Here is a 14,236-nt window from a genome sequence, read left to right as displayed (position 1 = left end):
CCCCCCCCTTGATCTCCTCAATACAAAGAGTCAGCTGTCAGGTCTACTTTGTGCAGCAGGGCTGCCTACTGTCACACCCCATTTCCACTTTGTATTAAAATCTGATGAGTGATCCAATCACAAGTGGACAGCTCCAAGTTCAGATGTAAATGCACCCTGGATGACAGGTAACTGACTATCTTGCTTGGATTGTACATCACCAACGTTATTACATTTCATTTTGTAGGGACAATGAATGTCTAATAATGCATGGCAATCCATCAAAATGATATCAAGATAGTCAAGAAAATGTCAACCTGCTGATAGCATTAGATAAAATTCGGGGGGGTCACCAAAGTCACTGGAGGATTCTCCCTCTGAGGCCCATGGACATCATTTACATTTCAACTCAAACCAAGAGAGTGCTTTTAACACACCTTTGTTCCTTCGTTGTGGATCCAGGCCTCATGCATTTGTTGTTTAAAAAATAATTATTAAACTCAAATTCCCTACCCATAGAAATAAATCTTTATGACCCTACCAAAATGTTGTAGGCTAATGTTGCATGTGTGGGAATCAGGGAAAATAAAAAATACTGATGGTTTTTGAAATGATATCAGACAAAATGAGACAGCATGACTAGATGGTTGCTAGGACTCCCAAAACCTTCCACTTGTGTTTCCAATTTCCTTTTATTAATTGTACCACAACCACGATAACTATGGTGTGGCCGATTGGCCAATCAGTGGCCCGGCTGCCAATCAAATTCAGTGGATCAGAACTATAACTAAAACGTGGGAAGTCTTAAAATAAACATTGTTCTATAAAAAACTGATTCAGAGGGACATTCAGGTACAGGACACAGCTGGTCGGCTGTGTTTCTTACTTCTTCTTCTTCTTTGGGTTTAAAAAGGCAGTTTGCATCCAACATTCAACATCCAAATGTTGAATTACCCTTTTCTACCGGATTAAACAAATGACTCCTATTTAATCTAACTTTAAATATAAAATTAAAAAGTTCTCCTCCACCCCTTGCCAACTAGGCTCTGAGAGGACCTGAACGCCTCTTTTAACCCTGCACTTCCTCTCCAGTAGTTCCCACAATATTCCCCAAAAAATGTTATCTCAGCATCTAGAACTACGACTATTCTCTCACATTTCCTTCCCGCCTCAGCAGCACAGTTAATCACCGTGACCAGGAACAGCGAGAACTTAATCCCATCTCTTTCTTTCTCTTTAGACCACACTGTGAACAACTCTGTAACAAGTAATAATAAAAATAATGATGCAGAGCTTTATAAGCCAGAACAAGAACTTTAAATTGGATCCTGAACTTGAAATAAACCCAATAAAATGAGTAAAATATTGGAGTGATGTGCTACAAGTAAAAGATCTGCATTGAAAATGTTACTGGATATGTTACAGATCATTTCATGATCATCAGATGAAAAATGACAGCATTTCAGAAACACTAGAAAGTTAGATATCAACAACGCCTTAAACTGTATCTCTTCTATTTAGTGGGAGACATGACACTTTGTAAGCATCTAACTCAGTAATTTCCAATGTTTTGTATAATTGTGTCTTGTATAATTGTGACTTTGGCACAATTTGATTAATCCACTTCTTTTAACATCAGCTAGACTGACATTGTCCAGGTTGTCCTTAATCCGACTTGTTAATCATGTTTGTCCGACAGAACGTCCAGTCTGTCCTCGCTCCTAGTCATTTTTATTCCAGGCAAGTGGATTCCTCTTTCATTCTCACTGTCATTACTATAACTTGAAATTTCTTCTCCTTTCTGTTTGGTTCTCTCTCTGATTTCTTCCCGCTGATTCTTTGAAACTCATCCACCTCCATCTTTCCCTTTAATTAGGGTTCTGAAGTTGTCTTCTGAAGTTTATTTGCCCTTTAAAGGTCCCTTGAAATTGTATGAATACTTGTGTGATGTGATTCCTGTTGGAACAAGTCACGAGGGTCAATAAATTTGTATGATTTAATTGGATGGACTTTTTTTTTTTCACTTACTTACAGATGACGTCACCTTGGAAGATTACCTGTTTTTCAGGACGCTCAGGTAACCATGGGCTCTTTAAGTGTACTAGATATGCGACAGGCTTGGTACAAACACAGCGAGTGGCAAGACAGACATGGTAAGTAAGGCTGCAATTAATCATTATTTTCATTGTTGATTAAGCTGTTATTTTCTCAATTAATCGATTAGTTACTTAGTCTATAAAATGTCAAATGGTGAAAAATGTCGATCTGTGTTTTCCAAAGCCAAAGATGTCGTCCTCAAATGACTTGTTTAATCCACAACTCAAAGATATTCATTTGACTGTCACAGAGGAGACAAGAAACTAGAAATATTCCTATTTTAAGAAGCTGGAATCAGAGATTTTTTCCTATGTTTCACCAAAAATGTCTCAAACCGATTAATCGATTATCAAAATAGTTGTTGATTAGTTTAATAATTGGCAACTAATCAATTAATCTTGCATCTTTAATGGTAAATAATTAGTTGGATCATTTGTATAGGCTAAATTTCTGTATAAAGGTTAAAGAGAAAGAGACACAGAGAGGAATGTCTGTTTTGGTATAATCAGTGGGCAAATCATTTGGTAGTAGTGAGGAAAAGGGACATCATATTTGTAAAGTCTCCTTCTTTTAAATGACAAATGATGATTTGGAAAAGGACCTAGAGAGTATCATCTCTTTCATTTCCAATCAAATTCGGTATTGTAACTAAAATGTCCCTAAACTGATTAATGTTGAATCAAATCTGAAATGTGATTGAAACAGGACCTTGTAAATCAGATTTGGTAAATCATAACTTTTATGTTCATAAATCACACCTACAACTGTGTACGCAGCCTTCACATCTGCATTCAATTTAAGTTGAAAAAACAACAACAATCATTTTACATAATCCGATATGATTTGATGAGGTATTGAAGGGATTCTTGCCACACACAAGCCTGATTGTGAATCCTCTCCTATCTTCCTTAGATTGTGTTGGCATGTTTGTTCACCTTGGAATCAGACAGAGAAGATCCATAGAGTAATCTGTGAGTGCCAGTAACAGTTCCGTCAAGGCTAGGCTGTTTTAAAGTTAAGATTTAAGAAGGATTTCCCCTTATTATAAAAAAGTGTCAATTTTTCAAAAAGATTATTTCAAAGTGTTGGTGGCATGACAGCAAAGATCTGCAACTGTCATGTAACCAGGATGAAGGAGTTGAGGCTTTGCACACATTCATGAGGATTTTTAAGTTCAAAGGAATGATCAAGGATCAGGCTTGAATCCAAGAGGAATCCTAAGTTTTCTTGAGGTGATTACAGGGATAAGAGCAGGCTGGATGAAACGTGCACAATAAAAGATTATCAGTGTATTGCAATGGAACCTGATATGGTAATTACTGGTAATGTAATGACTGAATGGTACTGTAACTTGGTTACTGTACTTAAGTAGTATTTTCACATATCTTTACTTTTAAAAGTAAAGTTACACTTTTACTTCACCACATTTCCCCTAAGCATCTTTGTTACCAGTTACTACAAAATAAAATCAGAAGTAACTGTGTTTGGTAAATCATTGCTCCTAGATTGCAAGTTAACGCACGCTCGGTTCCAGTTGGTGACGTAATGCCTGTTTGTGTCCAAGTACCAAAACTAGAGAAGAAGAGGAGGAAGCATAATAATGGACTATTACCATACAGGACCAACAGCAGCAGTGACAGACTTTAGAAATGACAGGTGATTTTAAAATAGAATTGGTATTGGTTAAACTCCAAAACATGGTTACGTACTTGCATGTAATGCTAATAACTAATCATCTAACTGACTAATTAACTTCTCTCGTACCCCACCCATTCCAGGAGCAGGGAGGAGTGGCAGCGCCACGGGACAAGATCCAGGCCTTGAGGGATCAGGTAGATGAAGTCCGAGACAAGATGAAGGAGAATATGGAACAGGTCATTGAACGTGGGGAAAAGGGGCTCGACCTGCTTGCCAAGGCAGAGGAAATGGAAAAAGGGGTTAGTCTTACAGTCCATCCTTTTACTGTAATTTGTGCAAAAGTAGGTATTATTGAGTAATTTTATTCATACACTTGCATTAATGCGTACTTGGCGTACTGTGCAGTTACAGTGGAATGTGATGTCAAATAAAGAGGTTGTTAAACAATGACCTTAAGTGAGGGCAGGGCAATATTATTAGTATATTATATTATTACAACATGATAAATGAGACTAGATATCATCTAAAATGTTGGATATCTTAAAGGTGCCTTGGTGCGCAGACGTATTTTATTACTTTGTGGTAATGTCGGAAGTTCTACCATGGAGTCTTTAACATTTTTTGTGGGAATAAATATTGTTTCAAGCCATTCTAGTGTGGTATCGAAAGCCTGCAAGAAGACTCAGCTCCATTTGTGCCAGTCCTCTTAAATATTCAACAAGCCAAGCTGCTTGACTCTGATTGGCTAACAGCTAGCCAATGGGAGCCTTACTATCAGCGTCCTTTACCCAGCACCACTGGGTGAGCTCATGAATAGTAATGAGCTCTGGCAACATGACATCAGACTGACCAGCTGTTGTGATTGGTCTGATTTGTCCACTTATTTCTTTTCAGTGGCTAGAGCTGACAGAGGAGCTAGCAGTTCTTTTTCACGTTAAAAAAATTACACAACAACGGTTTTGTGTGGCGGGGCCTTTAATATACACTTTTAATATAGTGATATGACAAAAGAGATGTCTTTTCCTGTTTTTAAGGCTGCATTACAGTAAAGTGATGTCATTTTCTGAATTTACCAGATTGACTATGTATTATTTGCCTTTACGCACTTAGACATTGTATCCAGATTTTTGGTAATTATTTATCAAAACTCTTATTGTGTTAATACTTTGTAAAAGCAAAAATAGTCAACCCTACAATATTGATGCAATATTTGGTCAAAATTATTGGGACATTTGATTTTTGCCATGTTACCCAGCTCTTCAGCAAGTCAGTAGAGGCCAGGCCATATTGAGGAAGTTATAGTGACAGAACACAGATGAACGTAACTAAATGTTGCTTTTCTCTTGCTCTGATGCAAACTTGGAATAAAGCCCTTTTAATGAGGCATTGTTCCTGCTCCACCTCATTAACCTAACACCTTTTGTCTGAGGTTCAAATGCCTCACTGCGCAGGCTGTATTGCTCATCATAGGGAGTGACCGCTTTCTGTAAAGTCCACAACTTGTCATTCTAGTTTTCTTATTTCCGAAAATGTGTCAGTAAATGCTTGTTATTATTACAGCACCTACCGTACAATATGTAAAGCACCTGTTGGAAAAATACTCCTGCTACCTCAGGCTGACATTTATGTTAATCATAGCCTTAGACTGTTAAAATGGTGGACTTAGTATCTGTGACGTCACTCATTGGCTTGTGGACTGCCGTCTTGAAGCCTTGGGTTTAATGATACGAGAACGCCATCTTGGTTTTTTCAACCAGATGTGATGTTTTCTGACGAGAGGTTGCAGCTGGGCAGGTTGACGCGGCTAGGACAGTGTTGTTTATGGTTGCACGTGGTGCTGCACTAAGCTAAATGAAGTCTATATCCAAGACGTTAGAAACTAGCACCATGGTTCTGTTGGGCGTTTAGTGCCGCCCCAAGGCAATTATGATTGGTTTAAAGAAATGCCAATTAACAACAGCATCCCATAATGCTGTGTGGACTAGCCAGACCCTCCTCTGCAGCGCTGGTGCGGAAGGTCTGGCAAAGCGAGACTAAACTCAATGTGAAAGGGGAAAGAGTTGACAATTTTGAACTCTTTTTTAAGTGAGTCACCCAGTGGAGATTTACCAACACTGACCTCCAGTTGCTGGCACCATTCATCTCCATGTAACAGTTTCTTTCCTTAACACCAGCTAACGCTAGAGGTAGCTAGCTAGCTTGGTTAGCATATCACTGAAGAATACATTTTTAGGCGAGTAAATGTTATCCTTTATCCAATTATACTTTCGATGTGAAAACACAAAGTAAGAGAGTAAAAGTTTAATACAAAAACAAGACACCAAAAAACAAAAAAAACAAGTTCAAAGCTATTTTATTAACTGTTAGCAGGCTACACAGGGGCAGGGCCATGGTTAGCATTGCTAAGCCTCTGTCCTGATTGACAGGTGGGCATGTAGCCACACCTTAAAGCATCCCTTGCCTACTCATATTATTGTAAATAAATGGGACCAGTCACCCCCTGTTGGATATCAGATAAAATGTCGATTTCTGGCACTTCCACAATTGCTACCCTTTTCAGGCCCAGAATCTTTGTGGATTATTTTTTACTAGTCTATGATCAGCTGTATACTATATGACATTACTGATGGCACACAAGTGTTTGCAAGCCAACATGTAAAAAGGTCTGTGACCATATGTTTTTAGTTTCAATGTTAGTGTAGTGTTTTCTGTTGCTATGTGAAAAAATGGCAATACATACAAAGTGTTTCAAGTAGTGTTAGAGGATGGAGCTAATGAGCTATCAGGGACACATTGATGAGTTGCCAGTCTGTTTTCTTAAGTGAACCAGTGTGTCAGGAAGACAAACGTCTTGCTTCAATGTTATGTTTTGTCTTGTCTCCCTCCCTTCTCAGGCTCAGCACTTAACGCAAATGACTCGAAAAATGGCTCGCACCTACTGGTGGAAGAACGTCAAGATGATCGTGGTCATCGTGGTGATCGTCCTCATCATCGTGCTCGTCATCATCCTGCTGGCCACCGGAGTCATCCCTGTCAGCTCCTCTACGCCTCCAACGCCTCCTGTAGTTCCTCCCACCAAGCCATAAGAGATGCACACACACACACACAATGTAAATACAATCATAAACAATTGCACATTATACAAAGTAATATATCGACTAAAGCAAATTACTGTTGTCTGGTGAAACCTTTATTACTTCTAAGTTAGTTTCCACTGGTTAACGTCATGCTTTTATTAGAATTCAACAACTTCCTGCTTTTGGTTTAGGGAACTTGATTGGCATATGTGGCTTGTGAGACCTTTAAACACAATTTAAGCTTAGCTTTTTTTTCAAACGTTTCTGAGAAATTAAACAAAAGTGTCTGGAAGGTGTTAGGTCGTCGCTGTTCTCAGAGGATGTGTCATATCACCACATATAGTCACTCCTATCATCAAGCCATAAGACACAGACACACACACACACGCACACACGCACACACAGACTCTATACATACAGTACATAGTTAATTCTTATACAAACAAATTGCTGTTGCAAAGTTTACAAAGTACTACTCATTTTGTATACTAATCCAAATTAAATCAGGCAATCTAGAAAAAATGTATCAGTGGCAATCTATTAAAATGATCAGTCAGTCACAATGCAGTCTGCACGGAATACTTGGGTGTATGTATGTAGGCACTGCCCCAGTTTGTTTTAAATTCAAAAAGAAATTGTTAAATTCAACTAGCAATTTTTATATTTTAGCAGAATAGTGAAAGCATCAGAAATGCGGAAGTAAGTACACTTCAATATCTGTGTGTATTTATCATCTGTCTGTAAGTATTATTGTTATTCAACGTTATCACATATCATTTATTTTTACCTAATGCATAATATATTTGTTTTGAATGAAATATGGTCAAAGGCCATTGAAAGCTGGATGTGATTTTTTTTACATGATTCTTGAGCGCTGTAGTCCTAATCTATTTGTTTTTTTTCACACACTCATGCTGAGCTAAGCCATGCTGTGTGAGACCAAGATCATTTTCACTTCTCTCTAAAAGTCCCACTGTGGTGTTTTTTTCCCCTAAGCAGATTTCACAAGGGGATTTTTATGACCTGTGTTATTTAAGAGTTTCAAACATCTGGTATTTTATAAATATTACAGTTTTAACTTCTTTTGCTGTTTGTTGAACTGCCACAAGATGGTGACAGGGAGGACGACTGATCTGAAATTTGAGGATGGCAGATCGGAGGGGATTCCCCGCAGCTTCTCTGCTGGTTCAGAAAAGAGCCGCCCTGGGTGAAACCATGCAGGGCATTATGACACACTGTCTCACACTTTTGGTTTCAGTTCAGTTTATTCACAGGCTTTACTAATACAAATACAACAAACCATTTCAAAATCTGTAATCAGCTGACTGAAAAGGACAGTCAATTTAGTAAACAAAACGAAAGTGGGTCACACTGGTTAGAGTACTGTGAAGAATGCAGTAGGGAAGAGAGGGTGGTATACTGTTACTGTACTATAAATCTGGCCCAGCTGGTGAGGCTAGTGGCCAGAATACCGTGGTTTGTTTTCAAATAAGGATGAAACGTTAGGGTCCATCATTTATCACAAATATGTTGTCAGTTTTTAGAAAATATTTCTTAATTCAACTTTTTATGTATTTCCACCAAACTTATCAAAGTGCATTTAAACCAATAGCGCATTCTCATGAACGGGTTTGTAATGTACGAAAGCTTTGCACATCAATTTTTGTATACTGTAAAATGTGGGCGACATGTTACTGGGAGCCGGCTAAAGAGCACCCTCAGCCCTCGCTTGTTTCGAAGGCAGTGGCTAATTGAGTATCGCTAACAAAAGGTGCTTGTTAGCTGGGTACAGGGCACTGTGGGGTGACGGTCCTTTTAGGGGCCGTAGCAGTTGAGTTTAGCTGACAATTCATTTTAGACACCAGAAAGACTACTTAAGATTATAAAAAAGATAGCGGTTCGGATTTCCCTGGACACAAACACGCGTTTCCTGAATGAAATTGATGTGTTTTCCCCAGGACGTAAACTAGAACTAGGCAATACATTGTTCCCGATATTGTGGCAATATTGTAGGGTTGACTGTTTGTGCTTTCACAAAATATTGACACAATGAGATTTGATGAATAATCACCAGTAATTGGGATAAAATAACTAAATGGGTAGGGTGCCCAGAAAGCTCAGTTGGTAGAGCGGGCGCCCATACAGTACATATGGGGATGCTTGCTCCTTGACGCAGCGGGCCCGGTCTCAACTCCAACTTGGGGCCCTTTGACACATGTCTTTCTCCCTCTCATGTCTTAATCTGTCCTGTCAAAAATAAAACAATAACTAAGTGGGGGAAGGCAAATAATAAAAGTAAGTCTGGTAACTACAGAAAATTAAATCACTTAACTGTAATGCTGCCCTAAAAACCAGGAAAAGAACACTTGTGGTATGTTGCAATATCTAAAATTTAAGAGCCTCACATATCGATGTCAATATACTATCCATATATTATCCAGCCCTAACGCAATCCAATCCCTCGCTTGAAAGTCCTAAAAAAAGAAAACAGTGCGTTCTTGTAAAGCAGCAGTCAATGTGTTGCATACAGTTATCAATATGATTTCAATACAACAAAGCACTGTAATTTGTGGGAATACCTACAAATAACAGTGTTTTACTTTTTGTAGCTGGTTCATTAGAACAGCCTGAAACCAAACAACCTGCAGAAGGAATACTAAAGTAAAGCAAAACTGAAATCCAGGCAGACGGAACAAGTCGTAATAGGCCTACCTCTCTTGTTGACTCAACAACAGTAAACCTCTATGTTCCCATCCGGATGAATGTACTGTTTTGTCAACAAGTGGTGACTAAAATTTTAGCATTTAACCCCCATGACAAAAGCCCGGACGGGTTTTTGGAACAACAGCTTCTTAGACAAATGAAATCCACTGAAAGCCCATTTGTTGCTGATGGGAAATCAGCCTGGACTCAGACTGTTGCAGTCATGAGGATGTAAGTCTACCATCCATGGACGAGTGTCAGACAATGATGCAAAGGGAGGGTGATCAGCATGCTGAATATGGCTTTTGTATTTGGTCAGCTTTTCCCGAAGGAAGACTTTTGTTTGCCGGGTCTCTGGCCTCTGCAACTCTGACCTGACAAAACTGAATGTGCTTTGTCAGTCAGAAAAAAAGGGAAATACTACATACCAGATGTATTATGGTGATTATATGTTCACTTTGATGACATAAAATGAATCAAAGGTATTTTAGAGGCAGATGCAAGTTCAACGCTGACAAATTTGCATTTAAGTTAACATTCAATCTCCTTAAGTAGGCTAATATACTGTATATATGCTGTATTAAATCAATGACCATCATAATCATGAACACAATATGGCATCAGATATTGAGGAAACATGTTCCATTCCAACAATGGAACATGGTGTGGTAAATTTTGGAGATACATTTGAATGATGGAGACAGCAAATATAAACATTTGGTCCCAAAAAAAATAACGATGGAGACAGCTTAGAGCCCCAAAGGACGCACAGTTGGCTAATTTCATTCTGTAGAGGTAAGCATTGAGCTCTACGCTAATTTATCACATATATATATACAGTATATAAATATATTATTTAATGCAAGCACTATATATATTTAGAACTCACAAAAGAAAATGAAGACAGCCGGTGAAGTGATCCCGACTGGTGCTGGATAAGGCTGCTGCTAATACATTACTTCATATAGCCTACTATTAACATACTAGAATATATTATACTCAATACTATACCATAGTATGGTTTTGTATGCATAGTAAATTATACCAATGGCTCCCAACCCAACCTTTTTGGTCTGAGGTACCCCCACAGTCCTGATTAACTTGACCGTCATCGATTCCCAATGTATGTTCTGAATGTATAACAATATTCATTATATAAAAGTGGGTATTGTTTTTATCATATAATTGAACTGTCAATATTAAGGTTGGTTTGGTCAGCAATCATACGACTAGCCTTCTGGGCTACCACCGCTTGGAGTGAAGCTGAATGTTTCAACCATTTAACCATTACTTTAAGCTAACTATTTCAACTTTAACCCTTAAGTACACAGGTCAAATCTGAACTGAGGAAAACACAATTGTGTGGTCGACTGGAAGACAACACAAGTCAGTACTTTTAGACAGCTATTTAAACTGTTAACAAACTATTTTAGTTGTTAAACTATTTTAACTGTTAGCAAACTCAGCTGTTAGCTAGCTATTTTAACTGTTAGCTAACTCAGTTGTTAGCGAACCATTTAACTATAAGTCAGTACTTTTAGCTGACTATTTCAACTTTTAACTATATTTGGATGGATTGATGGATGGATGGATGTACAATGTAGTGAAAGTACTATAAAGTGGTGTAACTAATGTGTACAAGACTGTTTCCTGCTTCCCCTTTGATAGCAGCACATTATCAGTAGATGTATTTTTTAGATCCACATTACTTATTCATGGACCATGAAGGAGTTTCTGGTCAGGGTGTCACACATTTTTACAGGACATAACAGAAAAAAATGAAAGCTGAGAGAGTAGATTTGCACTCAAAACCATCTGCTTTAACTATTCAAAAGTGCTTTGATTAGAACAAGGTGTGAATCTCTGTCAGAGCCGACCTGGGCTCTTGACAAAAGGTCTCGCTCAGTGAACAAGGAATAATGGTCAAGTCTGTGTTGGGAATTGGTGAGGATCTGAGTGCTTTATTCACATGGACCGCCACTTTTGTCTTTAGTGTTTGCTATTAAAAAGGCGTATTGCTACAATCACTATCAAATACTGTGAATAACTGCTCAGTGCAAAACTATCAGTGAGGAGTAGGGCTAATAATATGGATTTAATCCAGATTCTTTAGATGTACATTTTCTAGACTTTGCCTGCATTTACTGTAGATAACAGATAATTCCAACCAAATATATGAATGGAAAATCCATTACACATTCCGATCACATACCTATCCCACAGCACTTTAATCCACTTTATTTAGATCCATGTCCCCAATGTGCTCTGTCCTGTTAACACTTGCAAGGAAATAAGAACATATTTTTTCTAAGTTGAGTGAGAGTTAATTAAGTCAATGGACATAAACTCAGGACTTTGAGAGCTTAATACTATTACAGCCAATAATATATAATAATATTTACTGTAGTTACAGGGCTTTAACAATACAGTATTTGGTATGTAGATCTAAACTAATGTTTTCTTTTATCCATTGCTTTCGATTTAACATTTAGATCTTTGCAAAAAAAAACTTTAAGGTTTTAGGAGGAAATGTGTAAATTACCCTACTTCCTCTGTTTGATATTTATCTACCTTTAAACGTCTCTGGCCTCCATTATTTCAGCTTTAGATCCTTTATTTGGACAAATGAAACCTTCATTCTGGCACACATCCTCTTTTTGCATCCTTTGATGCAAGATTACAAGACATGAAGCACGTCGGTGTGCCAACTAGTGTTGTGAATTAATCATGCAGCAACTTCTAATGATATAGCGTGTTGGTCATGATCTCTCAGTTATCTTTGGACATCTTCTATAGTCAGAGATAATGGGGTCTGCCTGATGGTGTTTTGTTTGGCATATGACTCTCACTGAATGAAACAAAGGCTGTTGAAAAGATTTCAAATTGCCAGTGTGAGTGACGCAGTAAAAGTACAATGGAGTTGTGTTGTCTGTGCGACAGATACACACACGCACGCACACACACACACACACACACAGCAGCAGCAGTCATGATTAAGAGCCTGTGTGGTCTCCAGTGACGTGCAGTTTTAGTAAATGATGACAAACCATCCTGCTTTAAGAAACCCCGAGAGATATTTGGTCTTTTTGGGTCTTGATGTGACCCAACACATGTCGAGACTTATGTGTAACTGTATGTAGCCTAACATGAGTCTATTGCAAAACAGTGGTGCCATTGTTGTCCTTTTAATGAAAGAAGAACTCCAGTTAAAGGATACCATGCCAAAAACCCTAGGTCAAAAAGTGCATGACAACAATAGTGCAATAAGGTCAATATAAATGTATGCTTTAGTGCCCCAGACACAATGTAAGTCCCTGTGGGGATGTTATCTGCACACAACACGTGTTTCTTAAGGGTGGACCAGCAGTCACTTTCCATCATGCACAGTCCGTAAAAAAAGCAACACCCTTCAGTGACCAAACAGCACACAGTGGTCTGCAGCAAGTCTGCAAAGGTCTGCTAGAAATTAAGTGGACTAGTCTGATTTTCATGACATGACAAAGATATAAAGAGAGGACAGGTCAGATGCTGCCAAACTCTCAGTGAACAGAGTGGAGCGGAAAGGCATGTCAGTACATGTATGATGAATCTGTTGTGTAGTTCTTACAAGTTTTCCTGTTGAATGAAGGATATAAGACAAGAAAAGATAAAGTTTTATTTAATGACTGTTTACACAGAACATTTTCTTGCAACGTCTGCTCCAACAGTCAAAAAGTAAACAGATAGCGTCTGAGTGCTGCTGCATTTAGGTCCCCCTTGGAAATTTCAAAGACCAGCGCCAAGACCGAAATAGGCCCATACTTATTTATCAGAAGTAAAAAAAAAGAAGTATTATTTTAGAATGCGAGTACTTTGCAAATTAAGTTAACTTTTACAAAATATGAACCAACTACTAAATTATTATGGATTTAGCTGTACAGAAGAATATGAAGAAGTAGGTCCACCTTGACCAGCTGCAACATTAATGCATCCATAAACATGACCCAGCGATATTATATAGAGGCTTTTATTCGGAAATGGGACATTCAGCACATGAGTTTTTCTACTATTTAGTATGCATATCGCGATGTTAACTAATGTAGCTGGGGAAATGTTACTTTTTTTTATTTTAACTACTTTATATCCTATTTGGTATAATGATAGCAAACAATGCACCATAATTAAAAAGAAAAAAAACTGTCATTAGTAGGCTTAACTGGTACTTATAGCTGTCAAATAAATGTTTTGGAGTAAAAAAAAAAAAAAAACTAAAATGTCATGGAGCATAAGTATAAAATAGCATAAATAGTACAAATGTCAAACAAAACAGCACTTGTTTAACCTTTGTGGACAACATACAATATTTACGTTATCTGCAGCTTTATTAAAAATAGTTAAACAGTTGTACTTTTTTTTATTCCCAACTTAAATTATTTGTCCTATATAGTATCCTGTTATTTCATGTATATATTCTGCATGTGTGCTGTGTATCTGTTATGTTGCTGCTGTAACACTTGACTAAAATAAAAAATTAAAATCTATCTATTTATCTATGGTGTGGTAAATTAGGGGAAATCCGAATCATAACCCACTGTTTGGTCCCAGCCATTAGAGACACTTACCAGCTACCAACAAGTCAGATCAAGCCAAATCAGGGAAAGTCCGGACTTTACCGGGTCAACATGATGGTCACGTGATCACCTTGAGTAATTTTAGATTTTCCGGGAATACCTGAACGCCTCATAGAGCCAGCACAAAGTCCA

The 14,236-nt window shown here is 38.0% G+C and overlaps 1 protein-coding gene across 1 annotated transcript; it reads left to right on the top strand.

Moving 5' to 3' along the window:
- Window positions 1-2,102: 2,102 nt before the first annotated feature.
- LOC117944670 (vesicle-associated membrane protein 8-like) lies at window positions 2,103-7,333 on the top strand. Its single transcript, XM_034871708.1, has 3 exons — window positions 2,103-2,132; window positions 3,855-4,013; window positions 6,609-7,333. Exons 1-3 carry the CDS (start codon window positions 2,130-2,132, stop codon window positions 6,798-6,800), a joined length of 354 nt encoding a protein of 117 aa, XP_034727599.1. The 5' UTR covers window positions 2,103-2,129; the 3' UTR covers window positions 6,801-7,333.
- The last annotated feature ends 6,903 nt before the right edge of the window (window positions 7,334-14,236 follow it).

The sequence above is a fragment of the Etheostoma cragini genome, chromosome 5 (genome assembly GCF_013103735.1).
Source record: "Etheostoma cragini isolate CJK2018 chromosome 5, CSU_Ecrag_1.0, whole genome shotgun sequence".
Taxonomy (NCBI): domain Eukaryota; kingdom Metazoa; phylum Chordata; class Actinopteri; order Perciformes; family Percidae; genus Etheostoma; species Etheostoma cragini.
The sequence above is the reverse complement of the archived record's forward strand: the minus strand, read 5'-3'. Positions and strand labels throughout refer to the sequence as shown.